The sequence below is a fragment of the Staurois parvus genome, unplaced genomic scaffold (assembly GCF_062004578.1).
Source record: "Staurois parvus isolate SC_StPar_1 unplaced genomic scaffold, SC_StPar_1.0 ptg001366l, whole genome shotgun sequence".
Classification (NCBI taxonomy): domain Eukaryota; kingdom Metazoa; phylum Chordata; class Amphibia; order Anura; family Ranidae; genus Staurois; species Staurois parvus.
In genome coordinates, this window is record NW_028319162.1 from 419,091 (window position 1) to 441,082 (window position 21,992).

The 21,992-nt window shown below is 54.4% G+C and overlaps 1 protein-coding gene across 1 annotated transcript in view; it reads right to left on the reverse strand.

The window, feature by feature from the left end:
- Positions 1-21,992, reverse strand: part of LOC149436376 (kalirin) — a 162,160-nt gene that overhangs the window by 73,011 nt on the left and 67,157 nt on the right. Inside the window, exons 10-13 of the mRNA XM_089661685.1 lie at positions 21,333-21,551; positions 15,179-15,328; positions 14,847-14,961; positions 2,810-2,925 (exon numbers count right to left, since the gene is read on the reverse strand). Of these exons, the coding sequence (XP_089517811.1) occupies positions 2,810-2,925; positions 14,847-14,961; positions 15,179-15,328; positions 21,333-21,551 (600 nt within the window). The remainder of the gene's footprint in view (positions 1-2,809; positions 2,926-14,846; positions 14,962-15,178; positions 15,329-21,332; positions 21,552-21,992) is intronic.

Consider the following 21,992-nt stretch of genomic DNA (forward strand, 5'->3'; position numbering starts at 1 on the left):
CTTTTACAGCCTTTATGGGTGTAAAAGCAATCCGTGTTAAAAAAAAAAAAAATCTTCATCACCCCCCACAAGTAGTACAGTGTCACCATGGTGATACTACTGCTAGGGTGACAGTATGTAAAAAAAAAATAATATAAAAAAATAAAATAAAAATGTGAACTTTTTTTTTGAAAACTTATAATTTTTGGTTATAAACTAGTTTGGGTAATTTTGTTTTACTAAAAATATAACGGAATACATTTTGGCCAAGATTTATGAAGTAAGATTATTTGCAAATTTTTATAAGAAAAACACTTTTTTTCAAAATTTTTGGACTTTTCATTTATATAGCAAAAAATAAAATAAAAATCCCAGCGGTGAATAAATACCACCAAAATAAAGTTTTATCTGTCTAAAAAAAATGCCATATGGGTACAGTGTTGCATGACCGCGCAATTGTCATTCAAAGTGTGATAGCGCTGAAAGCTAAAAATTGGTCTGGACAGGAAGGGGGGGAAAGTGTCCGGACTGGAAGGGGGTGAAAGTGTCCGGACTGGAAAGGGGGTGAAAGTGTCCGGACTGGAAAGGGGGTGAAAGCGTCCGGACTGGAAAGGGGGTGAAAGCGTCCGGACTGGAAAGGGGGTGAAAGCGTCCGGACTGGAAAGGGGGTGAAAGCGTCCGGACTGGAAAGGGGGTGAAAGCGTCCGGACTGGAAGGGGGGGAAAGCGTCCGGACTGGAAAGGGGGTGAAAGCGTCCGGACTGGAAAGGGGGTGAAAGCGTCCGGACTGGAAAGGGGGTGAAAGCGTCCGGACTGGAAAGGGGGTGAAAGCGTCCGGACTGGAAGGGGGGGAAAGCGTCCGGACTGGAAGGGGGGGAAAGCGTCCGGACTGGAAGGGGGGGAAAGCGTTCGGACTGGAAGGGGGGGGAAAGCGTCCGGACTGGAAGGGGGGGGAAGCGTCCGGACTGAAAGGGGGGAAAGCGTCCGGACTGAAAGGGGGGAAAGCGTCCGGACTGGAAGGGGGGGAAAGCGTCCGCACTGGAAGGGGGGGAAAGCGTCCGCACTGGAAGGGGGGGAAAGTGTCCGGACTGGAAGGGGGGGGAAGCGTCCGGACTGGAAGGGGGGGAAAGCGTCCGGACTGGAAGGGGGGGAAAGCGTCTGGACTGGAAGGGGGGGAAAGTGTCCGCACTGGAAGGGGGGGAAAGTGTCCAGACTGGAAGGGGGGGAAAGTGTCCAGACTGGAAGGAGGTGAAAGTGTCCGGACTGGAAGGGGGGGAAAGCGTCCGGACTGGAAGGGGGTGAAAGCGTCCGGACTGGAAGGGGGGGAAAGCGTCCGGACTGGAAGGGGGGGAAAGCGTCCGGACTGGAAGGGGGGGAAAGCGTCCGGACTGGAAGGGGGGGGAAAGCGTCCGGACTGGAAGGGGGGGGAAAGCGTCCGGACTGGAAGGGGGGGAAAGTGTCCGGACTGGAAGGGGGGGAAAGTGTCCGGACTGGAAGGGGGGGAAAGTGTCCGGACTGGAAGGGGGGGAAAGCGTCCGGACTGGAAGGGGGGGAAAGCGTCCGGACTGGAAAGCGTCCGGACTGGAAGGGGGGGAAAGCGTCCGGACTGGAAAGCGTCCGGACTGGAAGGGGGGGAAAGTGTCTGGACTTGAAGTGGTTAAAAAAAAAAAATCAAATGAAAGAGAAAGTGTAAAATAGTTGTAAATAAAACAATGGTAGGACGGTGATGGGGGGGGGTCATGAACCGCCATCTTTGTATTCACTACATTTGCAAATACCGTCCACTATCTCTTCGATTTGATTTTAATGCCTGATGAAGGGTACTTTTTTTTTTTTTTTTTTTTTATGTGTTGACTGCTTAACTTTTTGTCATGAAAAAAAAAAATAATTTTTTTTACTGGACTCATCCAAGTTTTGTCAGTCTTATCCAAGGAAGGCGCTCTGAGGTCTTTGGGATATATCGATCGGTCTTATCATGAGATTCACCTGCCTTGGGGTCCAGTGCCCAACACACTCATATCCTGTCAGTCCTGGCATATTCTGAGCATGGCAGACACAGGTCCTCCCTAATAACTGTGCTAAACCAGTTTGGGTCCGTGTTCTAATACACAGTAGGAATCTGTAACGGAACCGACCCCAGACTGCGCTTGGGCACTTCCGTTAGAATACCGCTTCCCCGCCCGAACACCAACCACAGATACCACAGACGACCATACAAGACCAGACGACACCAGTCTTGAAGAAAACCAGGAAGCAGACTAGTTTATTTGAACACAGATACAAGATATATACACTCAGGTGACAATCCCCCCTCCCTGCATAATAACACAGGGCGGGGCAATCTACATTTAGTAACAAGAGACACACCAACAGACAGTCCCATCAGGAGGGAGGGCTGCTGGAAACACCCCCCCCACCAAGCCAATACCCATAAACATACATACATCCCATAATAGTTTTCTCCCAAGCCAGACACACAATAGAACAATGGGATGCAACCACATGACACCAAAAAATCAACAACCCCCCACCCCAATATTAGGACAGATCACCCTGTACCCCTAACAGGTACAGGGTGACTTACACATAAGAGGGATATGGGGAGCTGAGACAGGGGTCTCCCCACCCCTCCAAAGTGAGCTGTGTTCCATGGACCCCCCACCCAAAGTGACTCCCGTCACAGGATCGCTGTATAGCACTGTAGGGATCCCATAATATAGGACGACTCCCTGAACTGTTTCTGGCATTCGTTGGATCTTGGCACACAGCTATGGGGGACAATGCTTCTCCCAGTTGCTTCCAGTCTCACGCCACAGTTTCCCGTCACCTACCTGCTTGGCGCTTCTCTCGAACACCACGTACTGCTGGCATTGGTCCAGCCGCCGCTTCTTCAGGGTCCAGAAGTGCAGGACGCGGTTTTCTCTTTGCAGCAGTTCGCTGAGGATGGCTGCGGGACAAACCAGAGATCGGTGACTTCACACAGAGACCCGACGGAAAAAAATTCATAGAAAACGACATGCTGGATATTTTTGCACCAATGACCCCCAATTTTTTGGGCAAAACCAGGGAAGGGCATGCTGGGACTTGGTAGTACCTGAATGCTAGCAGGGAGCCCTTTTAGGCTGGATCAGTACGCAGACCCCTGTGCTATATGTATGTCAGGATATGTGGGGAGCAGAGGATTTCGGATGACACGCTCACTTTATCACACCTAAATAGGATCGTCGGTGTGTAAGAGCGCGTTTGAAAGCATTACCAGTAATCTGCTCCATTCTGCAGCTTAGCGGCTCATAATCCAATAAAAAGCCGCACTCCACTGACACCGACTTCACCGCCCCTTGATTACAGACGTCGTCTCCACCTGAAACTGAGCCACAACGTCTCTATGCTGACGAAATGTTCTGCGGTAACCCAGCTGAAAGTGTCATTTGTAGAGGATTCTGGAGATGCTCTGCGAGGTTCCCGGCTGCTCTGTCTTCTATCCTCAAAACCACCCATCTACTACCCACCAACAGGGGTGTATTCACCACAAGGCAAACAAGGCAATTGCCTAGGGCGGCATTTTTCATGGCAGAAGAAGGGGCACACACGGCATGGGGACCAGGTGGGATCCGCTAGAGAAGGAGGGACACACACGGCATGGGGACCAGGTGGGATTCGCTAGAGAAGGAGGGGCACACACGGCATGGGGACCAGGTGGGATCCGCTAGAGAAGGAGGGACACACACGGCATGGGGACCAGGTGGGATCCGCTAGAGGAAGAAGGGACACACACGGCATGGGGACCAGGTGGGATCCGCTAGAGAAGGAGGGACACACACGGCATGGGGACCAGGTGGGATCCGCTAGAGAAGGAGGGGCACACACGGCAGGGGGACCAGGTGGGATCCGCTAGAGGAAGAAGGGGCACACACGGCATGGGGACCAGGTGGGATCCGCTAGAGGAAGAAGGGGCACACACGGCAGGGGGACCAGGTGGGATCCGCTAGAGCAGTGGTTCTCAACCTTTCTAATGCCGCGACCCCTTAATACAGTTCCTCATGTTGTGGTGACCCCCAACCATAAAATTATTTTCGTTGCTACTTCATAACTGTAATTTTGCAGTGGGAGGACTAGGAATAGTGCCCCATCGTTGGTGTCAGTGGGGGGAATAGTGCCCCATCGTTGGTGTCAGTGGGGGGAATAGTGCCCCATCGTTGGTGTCAGTGGGGGGAATAGTGCCCCATCGTTGGTGTCAGTGGGGGGAATAGTGCCCCATCGTTGGTGTCAGTGGGGGGAATAGTGCCCCATCGTTGGTGTCAGTGGGGGGAATAGTGCCCCATCGTTGGTGTCAGTGGGGGGAATAGTGCCCCATCGTTGGTGTCAGTGGGGGGAATAGTGCCCCATCGTTGGTGTCAGTGGGGGGAATAGTGCCCCATCGTTGGTGTCAGTGGGGGGAATAGTGCCCCATCGTTGGTGTCAGTGGGGGGAATAGTGCCCCATCGTTGGTGTCAGTGGGGGGAATAGTGCCCCATCGTTGGTGTCAGTGGGGGGAATAGTGCCCCATCGTTGGTGTCAGTGGGGGGAATAGTGCCCCATCGTTGGTGTCAGTGGGGGGAATAGTGCCCCATCGTTGGTGTCAGTGGGGGGAATAGTGCCCCATCGTTGGTGTCAGTGGGGGGAATAGTGCCCCATCGTTGGTGTCAGTGGGGGGAATAGTGCCCCATCGTTGGTGTCAGTGGGGGGAATAGTGCCCCATCGTTGGTGTCAGTGGGGGGAATAGTGCCCCATCGTTGGTGTCAGTGGGGGGAATAGTGCCCCATCGTTGGTGTCAGTGGGGGGAATAGTGCCCCATCGTTGGTGTCAGTGGGGGGAATAGTGCCCCATCGTTGGTGTCAGTGGGGGGAATAGTGCCCCATCGTTGGTGTCAGTGGGGGGAATAGTGCCCCATCGTTGGTGTCAGTGGGGGGAATAGTGCCCCATCGTTGGTGTCAGTGGGGGGAATAGTGCCCCATCGTTGGTGTCAGTGGGGGGAATAGTGCCCCATCGTTGGTGTCAGTGGGGGGAATAGTGCCCCATCGTTGGTGTCAGTGGGGGGAATAGTGCCCCATCGTTGGTGTCAGTGGGGGGAATAGTGCCCCATCGTTGGTGTCAGTGGGGGGAATAGTGCCCCATCGTCGGTGTCAGTGGGGGGAATAGTGCCCCATCGTCGGTGTCAGTGGGGGGAATAGTGCCCCATCGTCGGTGTCAGTGGGGGGAATAGTGCCCCATCGTCGGTGTCAGTGGGGGGAATAGTGCCCCATCGTCGGTGTCAGTGGGGGGAATAGTGCCCCATCGTCGGTGTCAGTGGGGGGAATAGTGCCCCATCGTCGGTGTCAGTGGGGGGAATAGTGCCCCATCGTCGGTGTCAGTGGGGGGAATAGTGCCCCATCGTCGGTGTCAGTGGGAGGAATAGTGCCCCATCGTCGGTGTCAGTGGGAGGAATAGTGCCCCATCGTCGGTGTCAGTGGGGGGAATATTGCCCCATCGTCGGTGTCAGTGGGGGGAATAGTGCCCCATCGTCGGTGTCAGTGGGGGGAATAGTGCCCCATCGTCGGTGTCAGTGGGGGGAATAGTGCCCCATCGTCGGTGTCAGTGGGGGGAATAGTGCCCCATCGTCGGTGTCAGTGGGGGGAATAGTGCCCCATCGTCGGTGTCAGTGGGGGGAATAGTGCCCCATCGTCGGTGTCAGTGGGGAGAATAGTGCCCCATCGTCGGTGTCAGTGGGGGGAATAGTGCCCCATCGTCGGTGTCAGTGGGGAGAATAGTGCCCCATCGTCGGTGTCAGTGGGGGGAATAGTGCCCCATCGTCGGTGTCAGTGGGGGGAATAGAGCCCCATCGTCGGTGTCAGTGGGGGGAATAGAGCCCCATCGTCGGTGTCAGTGGGGGGAATAGTGCCCCATCGTCGGTGTCAGTGGGGGGAATAGTGCCCCATCGTCGGTGTCAGTGGGGGGAATAGTGCCCCATCGTCGGTGTCAGTGGGAGGAATAGTGCCCCATCGTCGGTGTCAGTGGGGGGAATAGTGCCCCATCGTCGGTGTCAGTGGGGGGAATAGTGCCCCATCGTCGGTGTCAGTGGGGGGAATAGTGCCCCATCGTCGGTGTCAGTGGGGGGAATAGTGCCCCATCGTCGGTGTCAGTGGGGGGAATAGTGCCCCATCGTCGGTGTCAGTGGGGGGAATAGTGCCCCATCGTCGGTGTCAGTGGGGGGAATAGTGCCCCATCGTCGGTGTCAGTGGGGGGAATAGTGCCCCATCGTCGGTGTCAGTGGGGGGAATAGTGCCCCATCGTCGGTGTCAGTGGGGGGAATAGTGCCCCATCGTCGGTGTCAGTGGGGGGAATAGTGCCCCATCGTCGGTGTCAGTGGGGGGAATAGTGCCCCATCGTCGGTGTCAGTGGGGGGAATAGTGCCCCATCGTCGGTGTCAGTGGGGGGAATAGTGCCCCATCGTCGGTGTCAGTGGGGGGAATAGTGCCCCATCGTCGGTGTCAGTGGGGGGAATAGTGCCCCATCGTCGGTGTCAGTGGGGGGAATAGTGCCCCATCGTCGGTGTCAGTGGGGGGAATAGTGCCCCATCGTCGGTGTCAGTGGGGGGAATAGTGCCCCATCGTCGGTGTCAGTGGGGGGAATAGTGCCCCATCGTCGGTGTCAGTGGGGGGAATAGTGCCCCATCGTCGGTGTCAGTGGGGGGAATAGTGCCCCATCGTCGGTGTCAGTGGGGGGAATAGTGCCCCATCGTCGGTGTCAGTGGGGGGAATAGTGCCCCATCGTCGGTGTCAGTGGGGGGAATAGTGCCCCATCGTCGGTGTCAGTGGGGGGAATAGTGCCCCATCGTCGGTGTCAGTGGGGGGAATAGTGCCCCATCGTCGGTGTCAGTGGGGGGAATAGTGCCCCATCGTCGGTGTCAGTGGGGGGAATAGTGCCCCATCGTCGGTGTCAGTGGGGGGAATAGTGCCCCATCGTCGGTGTCAGTGGGGGGAATAGTGCCCCATCGTCGGTGTCAGTGGGGGGAATAGTGCCCCATCGTCGGTGTCAGTGGGGGGAATAGTGCCCCATCGTCGGTGTCAGTGGGGGGAATAGTGCCCCATCGTCGGTGTCAGTGGGGGGAATAGTGCCCCATCGTCGGTGTCAGTGGGGGGAATAGTGCCCCATCGTCGGTGTCAGTGGGGGGAATAGTGCCCCATCGTCGGTGTCAGTGGGGGGAATAGTGCCCCATCGTCGGTGTCAGTGGGGGGAATAGTGCCCCATCGTCGGTGTCAGTGGGGGGAATAGTGCCCCATCGTCGGTGTCAGTGGGGGGAATAGTGCCCCATCGTCGGTGTCAGTGGGGGGAATAGTGCCCCATCGTCGGTGTCAGTGGGGGGAATAGTGCCCCATCGTCGGTGTCAGTGGGGGGAATAGTGCCCCATCGTCGGTGTCAGTGGGGGGAATAGTGCCCCATCGTCGGTGTCAGTGGGGGGAATAGTGCCCCATCGTCGGTGTCAGTGGGGGGAATAGTGCCCCATCGTCGGTGTCAGTGGGGGGAATAGTGCCCCATCGTCGGTGTCAGTGGGGGGAATAGTGCCCCATCGTCGGTGTCAGTGGGGGGAATAGTGCCCCATCGTCGGTGTCAGTGGGGGGAATAGTGCCCCATCGTCGGTGTCAGTGGGGGGAATAGTGCCCCATCGTCGGTGTCAGTGGGGGGAATAGTGCCCCATCGTCGGTGTCAGTGGGAGGAATAGAGCCCCAACGTCGGTGTCAGTGGGGGGAATAGTGCCCCATCGTTGGTGTCAGTGGGAGGAATAGAGCCCCAACGTTGGTGTCAGTGGGGGGCATAGTGCCCCAACATCGGTGTCAGTGGGGGGAATAGTGCCCCATCATCGGTGTCAGTGGGGGGAATAGTGCCCCATCATCGGTGTCAGTGGGGGGAATAGTGCCCCATCATCGGTGTCAGTGGGGGGAATAGTGCCCCATCATCGGTGTCAGTGGGAGGAATAGTGCCCCATCATCTGTGTCAGTGGGAGGAATAGTGCCCCATCATCGGTGTCAGTGGGAGGAATAGTGCCCCATCATCGGTGTCGGTGGGGGGAGGAATAGTGCCCCATCGTTGGTGTCGGTGGGGGGAGGAATAGTGCCCCATCGTTGGTGTCGGTGGGGGGAGGAATAGTGCCCCATCGTTGGTGTCGGTGGGGGGAGGAATAGTGCCCCATCGTTGGTGTCGGTGGGGGGAGGAATAGTGCCCCATCGTTGGTGTCGGTGGGGGGAGGAATAGTGCCCCATCGTTGGTGTCGGTGGGGGGAGGAATAGTGCCCCATCGTTGGTGTCGGTGGGGGGAGGAATAGTGCCCCATCGTTGGTGTCGGTGGGGGGAGGAATAGTGCCCCATCGTTGGTGTCGGTGGGGGGAGGAATAGTGCCCCATCGTTGGTGTCGGTGGGGGGAGGAATAGTGCCCCATCGTTGGTGTCGGTGGGGGGAGGAATAGTGCCCCATCGTTGGTGTCGGTGGGGGGAGGAATAGTGCCCCATCGTTGGTGTCGGTGGGGGGAGGAATAGTGCCCCATCGTTGGTGTCGGTGGGGGGAGGAATAGTGCCCCATCGTTGGTGTCGGTGGGGGGAGGAATAGTGCCCCATCGTTGGTGTCGGTGGGGGGAGGAATAGTGCCCCATCGTTGGTCTCGGTGGGGGGAGGAATAGTGCCCCATCGTTGGTCTCGGTGGGGGGAGGAATAGTGCCCCATCGTTGGTGTCGGTGGGGGGAGGAATAGTGCCCCATCGTTGGTGTCGGTGGGGGGAGGAATAGTGCCCCATCATTGGTGTCAGTGGGGGGAGAAATAGTGCCCCATCATTGGTGTCAGTGGGGGGAGGAATAGTGCCCCATCATTGGTGTCACTGGGGGGAGAAATAGTGCCCCATCGTTGGTGTCAGTGGGGGGAGGAATAGTGCCCCATCGTTGGTGTCAGTGGGGGGAGGAATAGTGCCCCATCGTTGGTATTAGTGACACAAATGATGGGGCACTATTCCTCCCACTGACACCAATGATACTTACCTTGCTGACCCCTGCTCCAGCCTGGGCTCGCTCTCTCACTTACCTGTCAGCTGTCTTCCTTCTCTGGCTGCTCTCCTCTTCACTTACTCCGGCAGTTCCCTCGATCTTCTTCGATCTCCGCGCGTTGCTGCTCGGCTCCTCCTCTCCAAGCTCCACCTCCTCGCCGGTGATTGGCCGCCTGTGTGCCTCTCCTGAGCTACAGTTCCGGTGGCCAATCAGTGGCGAGGAGGCGGAGTTGTTGAGGGATCCCGGAGGTGTGGCCAGGTGACAGGGCAGCGTGTCATCCCGCCCACACATCGACTGAGTCAGAGGAGCGGTGTCTCGGTTCCTAAGACCATCGGAAATATGTGTTTTCCGATGGTCTTAGGCGACCCCTGGGAAATGGTCGTTCGACCCCCAGGTTGAGAACCGCTGCGCTAGAGGAAGAAGGGACACACACGGCAGGGGGACCAGGTGGGATCCATAAGAGGAGGAAGAAGGGGCACACACGGCATGGGGACCAGGTGGGATCCGCTAGAGGAAGAAGGGACACACACGGCAGGGGGACCAGGTGGGATCCATAAGAGGAGGAAGAAGGGGCACACACGGCATGGGCACCAGGTGGGATCCGTGAGAGGTGGAAGAAGGAGCACACATGGCATGGGCACCAGGTGGGATCCATGAGAGGCTGCTTGACGGTGTATGCAGAGCCAGACTCTCGGGATGTTTGGAGCTGTGAAGGTGAGTGTCTCTCCCTCTTTCTTGCCGGGTGGTGGGAAAGCGTGGTGGCAGGTGTATTGGGGGCGGTGAAAGGCTCTCGGCCGGGGGAGGGGCATGGGGCAGGGGTTAATGCCCCTGTATTTCATGTGATGGTGCCAGACCAGAGCTGTGGGTGGAGAGCACCAGAGCCGGCTGAAGTGGGGGTGTAAGGTAACAGAGCCGGTTCTGGAATCCCTCCGACGTAACCGTTTTAATTCGTCATTTTTATAACATTTTTAATTTTCATGGAGGTTGGCTTTAATAGTTCTTCAACCACATCACATGAAACAACCAATGCATTTCAGGGGTCACACTCCCCACTTCCTTGATCAGGGGCACTGATGTAGCACTGATCAAGGGGGAGCTTGAGGACCCCAAGCTGAGTTGGCTTTTTCATGTGAAGTGGCTAAAGAAATATTAATGTATTTTGGACTCTGGATCTTGAGGCTCGGCACTCTTGGATATTCCATATGCTTTGATTCTGGAAGTATATCAGATCATACAGTACATATTCCATATGCTTGGCATCATTCCCTTGGTACCCATTGGATAGGAGCCTTGTTTTCTATGAGCTCAGTGAAGTAACATACACTACATTACTAAAAGTATTGGCCCCGCCCTCCATATCATGTGATTCAGGTGTTCCAATCCCCTCCATATCATGTGATTCAGGTGTTCCAATCCCCTCCATGGACACAAGTGTATACAATCAAGCCCCTAGGCATGCAGACGGCTTCTACAAACAGATTGGTTAAAGAATGGGTCGCTCTCAGGAGCTCAGTGACTCCAAGCGTGGTCCCGTGATAGGTGGCCACCTGGGCAATAAGTCCATCCGTGACATTTCCTGGCTACTAAATATTCCACACTCAACTGTTAGTGGGATTATAACAAAGTGGAAGCCACTGGGAACAACAGCCACTCAGCCACCAAGTGGTAGGCCACGTCACATGACAGCGGGGTCAGCGCATGCTGAAGCGCACAGTGCGCAGAAGTCACCAACTGTCTGCAGAGTCAATAGCTAAAGACCTCCAAACTTGGTGTGGCCTTCAGATGAGCCCAACAACAGTGCGTAGAGAGCTTCATGGAATGGGTTTCCATGGCCGAGCAGCTGCATCCAAGCCTTCCATCACCAAGTGCAATGCAAAGCGTCGGATGCCGTGGTGTAAAGCACGCCGCCACTGGACTCTAGAGCAGAGGAGACGTGTTCTCTGGAGTGAGCAATCACACTTCTCTGTCTGGCAATCCGATGGACATGTCTGGGTTTGGTGGTGGCCAGGAGAACAGTACTTGCCTGACTGCACTGTGCCAAGTGTAAAGTTTGGTGGAGGGGGGATTATGGTGTGGGGTGTTTTTCAGGGGTTGGGCTTGGCCCCCTAGTTCCCAATGAAGGGAACTCTTAAGGCGACATTTTGGACAATTTCATGCTCCCAACTTTGTGGGAAGAGTTTGGGGATGGCCCCTTCCTGTTCCAACATGACTGCACACCAGTGCACAAAGCAAGGTCCATAAAGACATGGAGGAGCCAGTTTGGGGTGGAGGAACTTGACTGTCCTGCACAGAGTCCTGACCTCAACCCCATAGAACACCTTTGGGATGAATTAGAGCGGAGACTGCGAGCCAGGCCTCCTCCCCCGACATCAGTGCCTGACCTGACAAATGTGCTTCTGGAAGAATGGTCCAACCTTCCCATAGACACCCTCCTAAACCTTGTGGACGGCCTTCCCAGAAGAGTTGAAGCTGTTATAGCTGCAAAGGGCGGGGCCAACTCAATATTGAACCCTATGGACTAAGACTGGGGGGCCATTAAAGGTCATGTGTGTGGAAAGGGCGGGGCCAACTCAATATTGAACCCTACGGACTAAGACTGGGAGGCCATTAAAGGTCATGTGCGTGGAAAGGGCGGGGTCAACTCAATATTGAACCCTACGGACTAAGACTGGGGGCCATTAAAGGTCATGTGTGTGGAAAGGGCGGGGCCAACTCAATATTGAACCCTACGGACTAAGACTGGGGGCCATTAAAGGTCATGTGTGTGGAAAGGGCGGGGCCAACTCAATATTGAACCCTACGGACTAAGACTGGGGGCCATTAAAGGTCATGTGTGTGGAAAGGGCGGGGCCAACTCAATATTGAACCCTACGGACTAAGACTGGAGGGCCATTAAAGGTCATGTGTGGGGAAAGGGCGGAGCCAACTCAATATTGAACCCTACGGACTGAGACTGGGGGGCCATTAAAGGTCATGTGTGTGGAAAGGGTGGGGCCAACTCAATATTGAAACCTACGGACTAAGACTGGGGGGCCATTAAAGGTCATGTGTGGGGAAAGGGCGGAGCCAACTCAATATTGAACCCTACGGACTGAGACTGGGGGGCCATTAAAGGTCATGTGTGTGGAAAGGGTGGGGCCAACTCAATATTGAACCCTACGGACTGAGACTGGGGGGCCATTAAAGGTCATGTGTGTGCAAAGGGTGGGGCCAACTTAATATTGAACCCTACGGACTAAGACTGGGGGGCTATTAAAGGTCATGTGCATGGAAAGGGCGGGGCCAACTCAATATTGAACCCCATGGACTAAGACTGGGGGGCCATTAAAGGTCATGTGTGTGAAAAGGCCGGCAGCCCAATACTGCGGGTAATATAATGTGTATATATTGTACATTCATATCAGTCCCTAACCCTCAAAGAGCGTACAATCTAAGGTCCCTAAGGCTGGCCATACACTATACAATTTTCTGTCCAATTTCTGCCCAATTTCCTTTAGATTTACCTTCAACTATGTAGTGCAAGATCCTGCCTAATTGGATACAATTGAAAGTGTCGTGTGTGGAAAGGCCAGCAGCCCAATACTCGGGGCAATATAGTGTTTCTCCTCAACTCCCAAAGACTAACTCTCTGAAATCTTAGCACCACTTGGATAAATCCTTCTGAAGACACGTAGACAAGGAACGTTCAGGAGTCCGAGGACGCCCCCTGATATGAATCTGGTTGGGGTCACCTCACTTTTCATTCCTGTATGTCCTATAAGGCAGAATAAAGGAGAAACATTCTGGGGCTGAAGGATCTCTGGATTGTGGATGAGGACAATGAAATCATCTTTTGCCATCAATACTCGTACATTGGACCCTCAAAGGGACCACCAACGCCGAGTGTGCAGACGGAGATTGTACTGCAATCAGATAGCAGGTTTTAGGGTATTACCGCAGGATTTGCGTGAAGCAGCGACTTCAGGCTGAATAATCAACATATAATAAGTGAGAGGATGAAGTCACTCGCCGAGCCGCTACAAACCATACAATAGGAATTGTAGTCCAAATATCTGAACGTTATACTAAATCCCGAATTTATCTCGGATTGATCTCCACGTTCAGGTTTTAAATTGCCGCAATCTATGGATTCGGAAAATTGACCTCCACTTGTATAGCGGAAATATCGCTTTACGAAGACGTACTTTGGAGGATTATATTATGACAACGTTCAATTACCGGAATTTAAACTGCGGATTTTTGAGGAACTTAAGATTTCCCGACTGGATGCGATTGTATCAGATCGGTTTTATATCCGGTTAGACACAATCCTCGGTATCTGTATGGTAAGGAACGTTTTCTAGGATGTATTGGAAATATTTGTATATCTTATTGTCGCCATTATATTTGTTAGGTAAATGAATTGTACTGGTTTGGATCTCTGAACATCAGACTGTACTGCACAAGGTACTGGAGAGAACTACTACTGCCAGCAGACCCCCCCTCCCCCCCACTACAAAACCTAACCACCCCTCTTTCGCCCGTGCAGAGACGTGTCGCCAACATTAAAGCTGAACTCCAAACAAACCACCAAATACACACATATTGGAGATGTACTACTTGCCAGGATTTGCATTTCTGTCTCTCCAGTCCTGAGATTTACACAGCTCTGCCAAACAGCACGGGAGACCTGACTTTTCTCCTCTGTAGTTAAAGCAGAGCTCCACCCAAAAGGGGAAATTCCACTTTAAGGACTGCTCCCCCACCTTTGGGGGGCGGGGGGAGTGGGTACCCGAATTTGACAGGTACCCGCTCCCACTTGCGGTCCGATCGCCCAGGCCAGGGCTTAAACTTTCTTGTCTAGACCTACTAGCCAGGCACAAACCTTACTCTTCACCAGTTGCCCCACCCAAACTTGCCCAGGGCCGCCTCCAACCCCACCCCTGACCCAACCCCACCCCTGCCCCCAACCACGCCCCCTTAAATCTTATGAAATTAAATTTTTCTTTAGAATAAAGAGTCCCCTGCGGCGGTGGAGAGGGTGTCTCCTCTCCTGCACCTGTCCCCTCAGCGGCGGTGCCGAAGAGACCAGAAGTGGGAAACCGGAACTCGGCTTCACAATGAGGCTTGGAGCGCAGCCGCTCCATCATCTGTGCTCGCCGCTCGAGAATTTCTCCTCGCATTTGGCGAGCGGCTTTTTCAAGCCCTGACCTAGGCGATCGGAAATGGAAGGTGTCCCCCCTCCCTCCCTGTAGTCTTTTGTGTCACGTGACAGGTCCCAGAAGACTACAGGACCATTGATGAAGCTCAGCGCTTCTCGCGCATGCGCAGTGGGTACCCGTTTGTGAAGCCGCAAGCTGTCACAGCTGGGTGCCCACACTGAAGATGCCGGGACCTGGAATGCAGGACGGCCGGTGAAACGGGCTGCGGGGGACACACCGCAGGACCGAGGGACAGGTAAGTGGCTGTTTTTTAAAAGTCAGCAGCTACAGTTTTTGTAGATGCTGACTTTTATTTTTTGACAGGGTGAGTGAAACTCCGCTTTATGTAACACTTTCAGGTCTTGTGCCCTCCCCCAGCCTGCGATTGGGCAGTTAAAGAAGAAGCAGCAGACTCATGAGCTCATCTCCCCCATCGCTATGCTATCTACCGCTGTCAGCATGCCCTTTACACTGCAGTACAATGGCTCCCTGTCCAGCTTCTCCCTCTCCCGCTCTGAGCTCTGCTGCACAGGGGCTGACACTAGGTCAGATTTAGACACCGACATGAATGATGGGGAAACAGGAGACTTTTGTAACGTTTTGAGTTCGCAATTTTGCTCAGGTTTACTGAATCATCGCTTACCTTTAACTTGCTGCTCGGGGCCCCGCGTGTGAGGGGCCACGCCAGGCATGCTGACATTGTTGCGGTGAATGTACTTTAAGAAGACCTCTGCATTTCTCCGGGCAAGTGTGCACGCCTGTGGAAGACATACCAATCCACAATCAGACAAATGAACGTTAGACAAAATTCTTAGTAAACCTTAAATTTCACCCCCCCCCCCAAACCTAACACCCTCCCCCCCCCCTCCCACAGACCCCCCCAAGTCTCCAAACTTTGTATTTTGAGACACAATTCTGTCTAGAAGATCTTTTTCATACAATGAAGTACCGGAAGGGGCCGCGGTGGGTACTGACCTTCAGGAAGGCTTCCTTCTGCTCCAGATGTTTGCTGATCAATGGCATGATGTGGTCCGTGTCGGACGCCGGCCCCAGCTTGTCGTGGCCCCGGCACCAGTCTTCATCTCTCCGGTATTCCTGCTCCAGGCTTTCCAGCACGCTGCACACCTGAGCCGAGACCACAAAGTCACATGACACACGGAAAGAAAATGAATGCGCTATACAGATGCCGATCAAGGCGAGAACCGGCTGGTGTGAATTATTATTAATGAGTGATCTATACTCCGATCTACAGATACATACTACAGTAAAATGATACAAGGTATTTCCTACTAATTCTGTAAAGCGATACATTAAATACTCTTTCTAGGCGGCCTATCCTGGTTCTCAGCCGTCGGTCAATCAGCAATAGATACGTGCGGCTCGTTTCCTCTCAGAATCGAAATATGTACGAAATTGTCATTATTCAGAGATTCAGATGTATCCAAACTGTAACAAGTTTAACTCCTTACCTACCGGGCGCTGTCACCCCCTACCTGCCTACTGGGCGCTGTCACCCCCTTCCTGCCTGCCAGGCACTTCTACCGCCTTCCTGCCTACAGGACACTTCTACCCCCTTCCTGCCTACCGGGCACTTCTACCGCCTTCCTGCCTACCGGGCACTTCTACCCCCTTCCTGCCTACAGGACACTTCTACCCCCTTCCTGCCTACCGGGCACTTCTACCGCCTTCCTGCCTACCGGGCACTTCTACCGCCTTCCTGCCTACAGGACACTTCTACCCCCTTCCTGCCTACCGGGCACTTCTACCGCCTTCCTGCCTACCGGGCACTTCTACCCCCTTCCTGCCTACAGGACACTTCTACCCCCTTCCTGCCTGCCGGGCACTTCTACCCCCTTCCTGCCTACCGGACACTTCTACCCCCTTCCTGCCTACCGGGCACTTCTACCTCCTTCCTGCCTACAGGGCACTTCTACCCCCTTCCTGCCTGCCGGGCACTTCTACCCCCTTCCTGCCTACCGGGCACTTCTACCCCCTTCCTGCCTACCGGGCACTTCTACCTCCTTCCTGCCTACCGGGCACTTCTACCCCCTTCCTGCCTACCGGGCACTTCTACCCCCTTCCTGCCTACCGGGCACTTCTACCTCCTTCCTGCCTACCGGGCACTTCTACCCCCTTCCCGCCTACAGGGCACTTCTACCCCCTTCCCGCCTACATGGCACTTCTACCTCCTTCCCGCCTACAGGGCACTTCTACCTCCTTCCCGCCTACAGGGCACTTCTACCCCCTTCCCGCCTACAGGGCACTTCTACCCCTTTCCTGCCTACATGGCACTTCTACCCCCTTCCTGCCTAATGGGCACTTCTACCCCCTTCCTGCCTACAGGGCACTTCTACCCCCTTCCTGCCTACAGGGCACTTCTACCTCCTTCCTGCCTACCGGGCACTTCTACCCCCTTCCTGCCTACCGGGCACTTCTACCCCCTTCCTGCCTACCGGGCACTTCTACCCCCTTCCTGCCTACCGGGCACTTCTACCCCCTTCCTGCCTACAGGGCACTTCTACCCCCTTCCTGCCTACCAGGCACTTCTACCCCTTTCCTGCCTACCAGGCACTTTTACCCCTTTCCTGCCTACCAGGCACTTTTACCCCCTTCCTGCCTACCGGATACTTCTACCCCCTTCCTGCCTACATGGCACTTCTACCCCCTTCCTGCCTACATGGCACTTCTACCCCCTTCCTGCCTCCCGGGCACTTCTACCCCCTTCCTGCCTCCCGGGCACTTCTACCCCCTTCCCGCCTACAGGGCACTTCTACCCCCTTCCAGCCTACTGGGCACTTGTACCCCCTTCCCGCCCACCGGGCACTTCTACCCCCTTCCTGCCTCCCGGGCACTTCTACCCCCTTCCCGCCTACTGGGCACTTCTACCCCCTTCCTGCCCACCGGGCACTTCTACCCCCTTCCCGCCTACCGGGCGCTTCTACCCCCTTCCCGCCTACCGGGCGCTTCTACCCCTTCCTGCCTAATGGGCACTTCTACCCCCTTCCTGCCTACAGGACACTTCTACCCCCTTCCTGCCTACAGGGCACTTCTACCCCCTTCCTGCCTACCGGGCACTTCTACCCCCTTCCTGCCTACCGGGCACTTCTACCCCCTTCCTGCCTACAGGGCACTTCTACCCCCTTCCCGCCTACAGGGCACTTCTACCCCCTTCCCGCCTACATGGCACTTCTACCTCCTTCCCGCCTACAGGGCACTTCTACCTCCTTCCTGCCTACCGGGCACTTCTACCCCCTTCCTGCCTAATGGGCACTTCTACCCCCTTCCTGCCTACAGGGCACTTCTACCCCCTTCCTGCCTACCGGGCACTTCTACCCCCTTCCTGCCTACCGGGCACTTCTACCCCCTTCCTGCCTACAGGGCACTTCTACCCCCTTCCTGCCTACCAGGCACTTCTACCCCTTTCCTGCCTACCAGGCACTTCTACCCCTTTCCTGCCTACCAGGCACTTTTACCCCTTTCCTGCCTACCAGGCACTTTTACCCCCTTCCTGCCTACCGGATACTTCTACCCCCTTCCTGCCTACATGGCACTTCTACCCCCTTCCTGCCTACATGGCACTTCTACCCCCTTCCTGCCTACATGGCACTTCTACCCCCTTCCTGCCTACATGGCACTTCTACCCCCTTCCTGCCTACATGGCACTTCTACCCCCTTCCTGCCTACATGGCACTTCTACCCCCTTCCTGCCTCCCGGGCACTTCTACCCCCTTCCTGCCTCCCGGGCACTTCTACCCCCTTCCTGCCTCCCGGGCACTTCTACCCCCTTCCTGCCTCCCGGGCACTTCTACCCCCTTCCTGCCTCCCGGGCACTTCTACCCCCTTCCTGCCTCCCGGGCACTTCTACCCCCTTCCCGCCTACAGGGCACTTCTACCCCCTTCCCGCCTACTGGGCACTTGTACCCCCTTCCCGCCCACCGGGCACTTGTACCCCCTTCCCGCCCACCGGGCACTTCTACCCCCTTCCTGCCTCCCGGGCACTTCTACCCCCTTCCCGCCTACTGGGCACTTCTACACCCTTCCTGCCCACCGGGCGCTTCTACCCCCTTCCCGCCTACCGGGCGCTTCTACCCCCTTCCTGCCTACCGGGCGCTTCTACCCCTTCCTGCCTACCGGGCGCTTCTACCCCCTTCCTGCCTAATGGGCACTTCTACCCCCTTCCTGCCTACAGGACACTTCTACCCCCTTCCTGCCTACAGGGCACTTCTACCTCCTTCCTGCCTACCGGGCACTTCTACCCCCTTCCTGCCTACCGGGCACTTCTACCCCCTTCCTGCCTACCGGGCACTTCTACCCCCTTCCTGCCTACCGGGCACTTCTACCCCCTTCCCGCCTACCGGGCACTTCTACCCCCTTCCCGCCTCCCGGGCACTTCTACCCCCTTCCCGCCCACCGGGCACTTCTACCCCCTTCCTGCCCACCGGGCACTTCTACCCCCTTCCCGCCTACTGGGCACTTCTACCCCCTTCCTGCCTACAGGGCACTTCTACCCCCTTCCCGCCTACCGGGCGCTTCTACCCCCTTCCTGCCTACCGGGCACTTCTACCCCTTCCTGCCTACCGGGCACTTCTACCCCTTCCTGCCTACCGGGCACTTCTACCCCCTTCCTGCCTACAGGGCACTTCTACCCCCTTCCTGCCTACAGGGCACTTCTACCCCCTTCCTGCCTACAGGACACTTCTACCCCCTTCCTGCCTACCGGACACTTCTACCCCCTTCCTGCCTACAGGACACTTCTACCCCCTTCCTGCCTACCGGGCACTTCTACCCCCTTCCTGCCTACCGGGCACTTCTACCCCCTTCCTGCCTACCAGGCATTGCCACCCCCTTCCTGCCCAGGCCAATGTTCAGCTTTTAGCACTGTCGCACTTTGAGTGACAATTGCACGGTCATAAAACACTGTACCCGTATGAAATTTTTATCTTTTTTTTCACACAAATAGAGCTTTCTTTTGTTGGTAAGTACTCACCGCTGGGGGTTTTATTTTTTGTGCTATAAACAAAAAAAGAGCAAAATTTTGAAAAAAAAAAGATTTTTTTAGTTTTTATTATAAAATTTTGCAAACAGGTAATTTTTCTCCTTCACTGATGTGCGTTGATGAGGCTGCTCTGATAGGCAGCATTGATGGGCACTGATATGCAACAATGATCAGCACTGATATGCAACAATTATCGGCACCGATAGGTGGCACTGATAGGCAGCACTGATCTGCGTCACTGGTGGGTGGCACTGACTGGCAGCACCGCTGGGCACTGATGGGTGGCACTGTTGGACACAGGTGGGCAGCACTAGTGGGTGGCACTGCTGGGCACCGATCATCAGGGCACTGATCATCAGTGCCCTGATGATCGGTGCCGATCCCTCCTCTGACAATTGCCGGTTATCAGCAGTACTTTCCTCACGCTCTGACAGCGTGAGGAAAGTGCAGATGATAACCAGTATATGCATTTATTGGTGATCTGCTGTGTCACTGGACATGGCTGATCACGTGGTAAAAGGCTGCTGTGATTGGCCTTTTACCACCTCACGTGATCAGCTGTGTCCGTAGGATCCAAAAAAGGATCAATTGAGGCAGTTAGATGCCAATGATCGTCTGATATGTATTGCAGTTTGTGGCCTTAAACCATGGATACCCTCCTCTTGAGGGACCTTGGGTGAAGACCTGAGGAGTAGAATGAAAGGAGCACCAAAAAGGATCAATTGAGGCAGTTAGATGCCAATGATCGTCTGATATGTATTGCAGTTTGTGGCCTTAAACCATGGATACCCTCCTCTTGAGGGACCTTGGGTGAAGACCAAAGGTGTAGAACGAAAGAAGCACCAAAAATGATCAATTGATGAGGCAGTTAGATGCCAATGGTAGTCTGATATGTAGTGCAGTTTGTGGCCTTAAACCAGGGATACCCTCCTCTTGAGGGACCTTGGGTGAAGACCTGAGGAGTAGAATGAAAGGAGCACCAAAAAGGATCAATTGAGGCAGTTAGATGCCAATGATCTTCTGATATTTAGTACAGTTTGTGGCCTTAAACCAGGGATTCCCTCCTCTTGAGGGACCTTGGGTGAAGACCAAAGGTGTAGAACGAAAGAAGCACCAAAAATGATCAATTGATGAGGCAGTTAGATGCCAATGGTAGTCTGATATGTAGTGCAGTTTGTGGCCTTAAACCAGGGATACCCTCCTCTTGAGGGACCTTGGGTGAAGACCTGAGGAGTGGAATGAAAGGAGCAACAAAAAGGATCAATTGAGGCAGTTAGATGCCAATGATCTTCTGATATTTAGTACAGTTTGTGGCCTTAAACCTGGGATTCCTTCCTCTTGAGGGACCTTGGGTGAAGACCAGAGGTGTAGAACAAAAGAAGCACCAAAAATTATCAATGGATGAGGCAGTTAGATGTCAGTGACCATTGTTTGTCACAAGTTGATTACCTCCAAAGCGTGTCAGTTATCAGCCTTTAATAAAAGGTGATCATTGCCATTTAATTGCCTCCTCGTTATTTCAAGGGTCCCGTAGTGTTAAATAGGCTAAACTAATTTATAATAATATTGATCTCCTCCAGAGACAGGAAGTCAGTCATGTGATGGGGGCAGAGAATAGTATTGGTACAATCAGGAATCACTTGAAAAAGGAGGCGGAGCTTCTGAAATATTGTGCCCACCCACGCCAAACCCCCCATCCCCAGGGCTCGCTCTGGATGTTGAGGATGGCTGCGGACACCGACCATGGGTTGTCATCTGGTGAGCCTGGCTCCTCATGCTGACAGCGGCTTACACAGTAATATATTACTGGATATCTAGGACTTATCTAATGAATCATGGATTTGGGGTGCCTCATTACAGCGTGTAGTTTTTCCAAATCTCCTCCCCCCCCATCTGTACAATAATGGCAGGAAGTCCAGGTGTGGTGCACCATTTAGGAACGGTTTTGGTGCACTGATGTCAGCTATTCAAAGAGCTAAAAAAAAACACAAGGCCAGGAGGAAGACCACAAACTGCCTCCAAAGCCTTCCAAAGCCCTAAACTGAAATGCCTGGAATAACATAAGCACAGTAGTGCCTGAGTGTTGCCTCCTCACATGCAGCAAAGTCCGTGTGACCTGCAAGGAGCGCTAACCTGCTCTGAAGTTTTGTAGAACGCCACGGAAGCATTGACCAGCTTCAGCCTGTCCTCCATCTTCAGCATGAGCTGCTGCCAGTGCATGGCCACCTTCTCGGCACACTCCCGGATGGCATCGGCATCGTAATGTCCAGCCTGTAACAAGGCCTCGGCCTTCTGCTGGACCTGCAGGGCACTCTGGTGGGTTTTCTGCAGAGAACTGGCATTGAACAGGGACTGTGAGGAGGAACATGGGGGGGGGGGGGGGCGTTGGGAGAAGAGAATATGGGGAGTGAGAACAATATACAGGTGGACATTATAACTCTCACCTGACTGCTCTATAGTATGATATACACATACACTGCATAAGAGGCATTTCATCTCTACTATGAAAGATTAAAAAGAACCTTCTAAATGTCTCTCTACTGACAGGAACGGCTGAAAGGTGAAAAAAAAATGAAAGTTTAACAGATGTTCTGAATCTAGGACACAGAATGTTCAATTATTCATCACAGATCCTCAATTCAGGTGTCTACAGTACAGAAGAAACGGGATTTTGTGTATGAATACAACATGCCAGGTCAATGTGGACTATATGGCCAAATGCCTGTAGACACCCGACCGTCACATCTACTGTATGTGGGCTGATTGGACGTCCCATTCCAAAAAAAAAAAAAA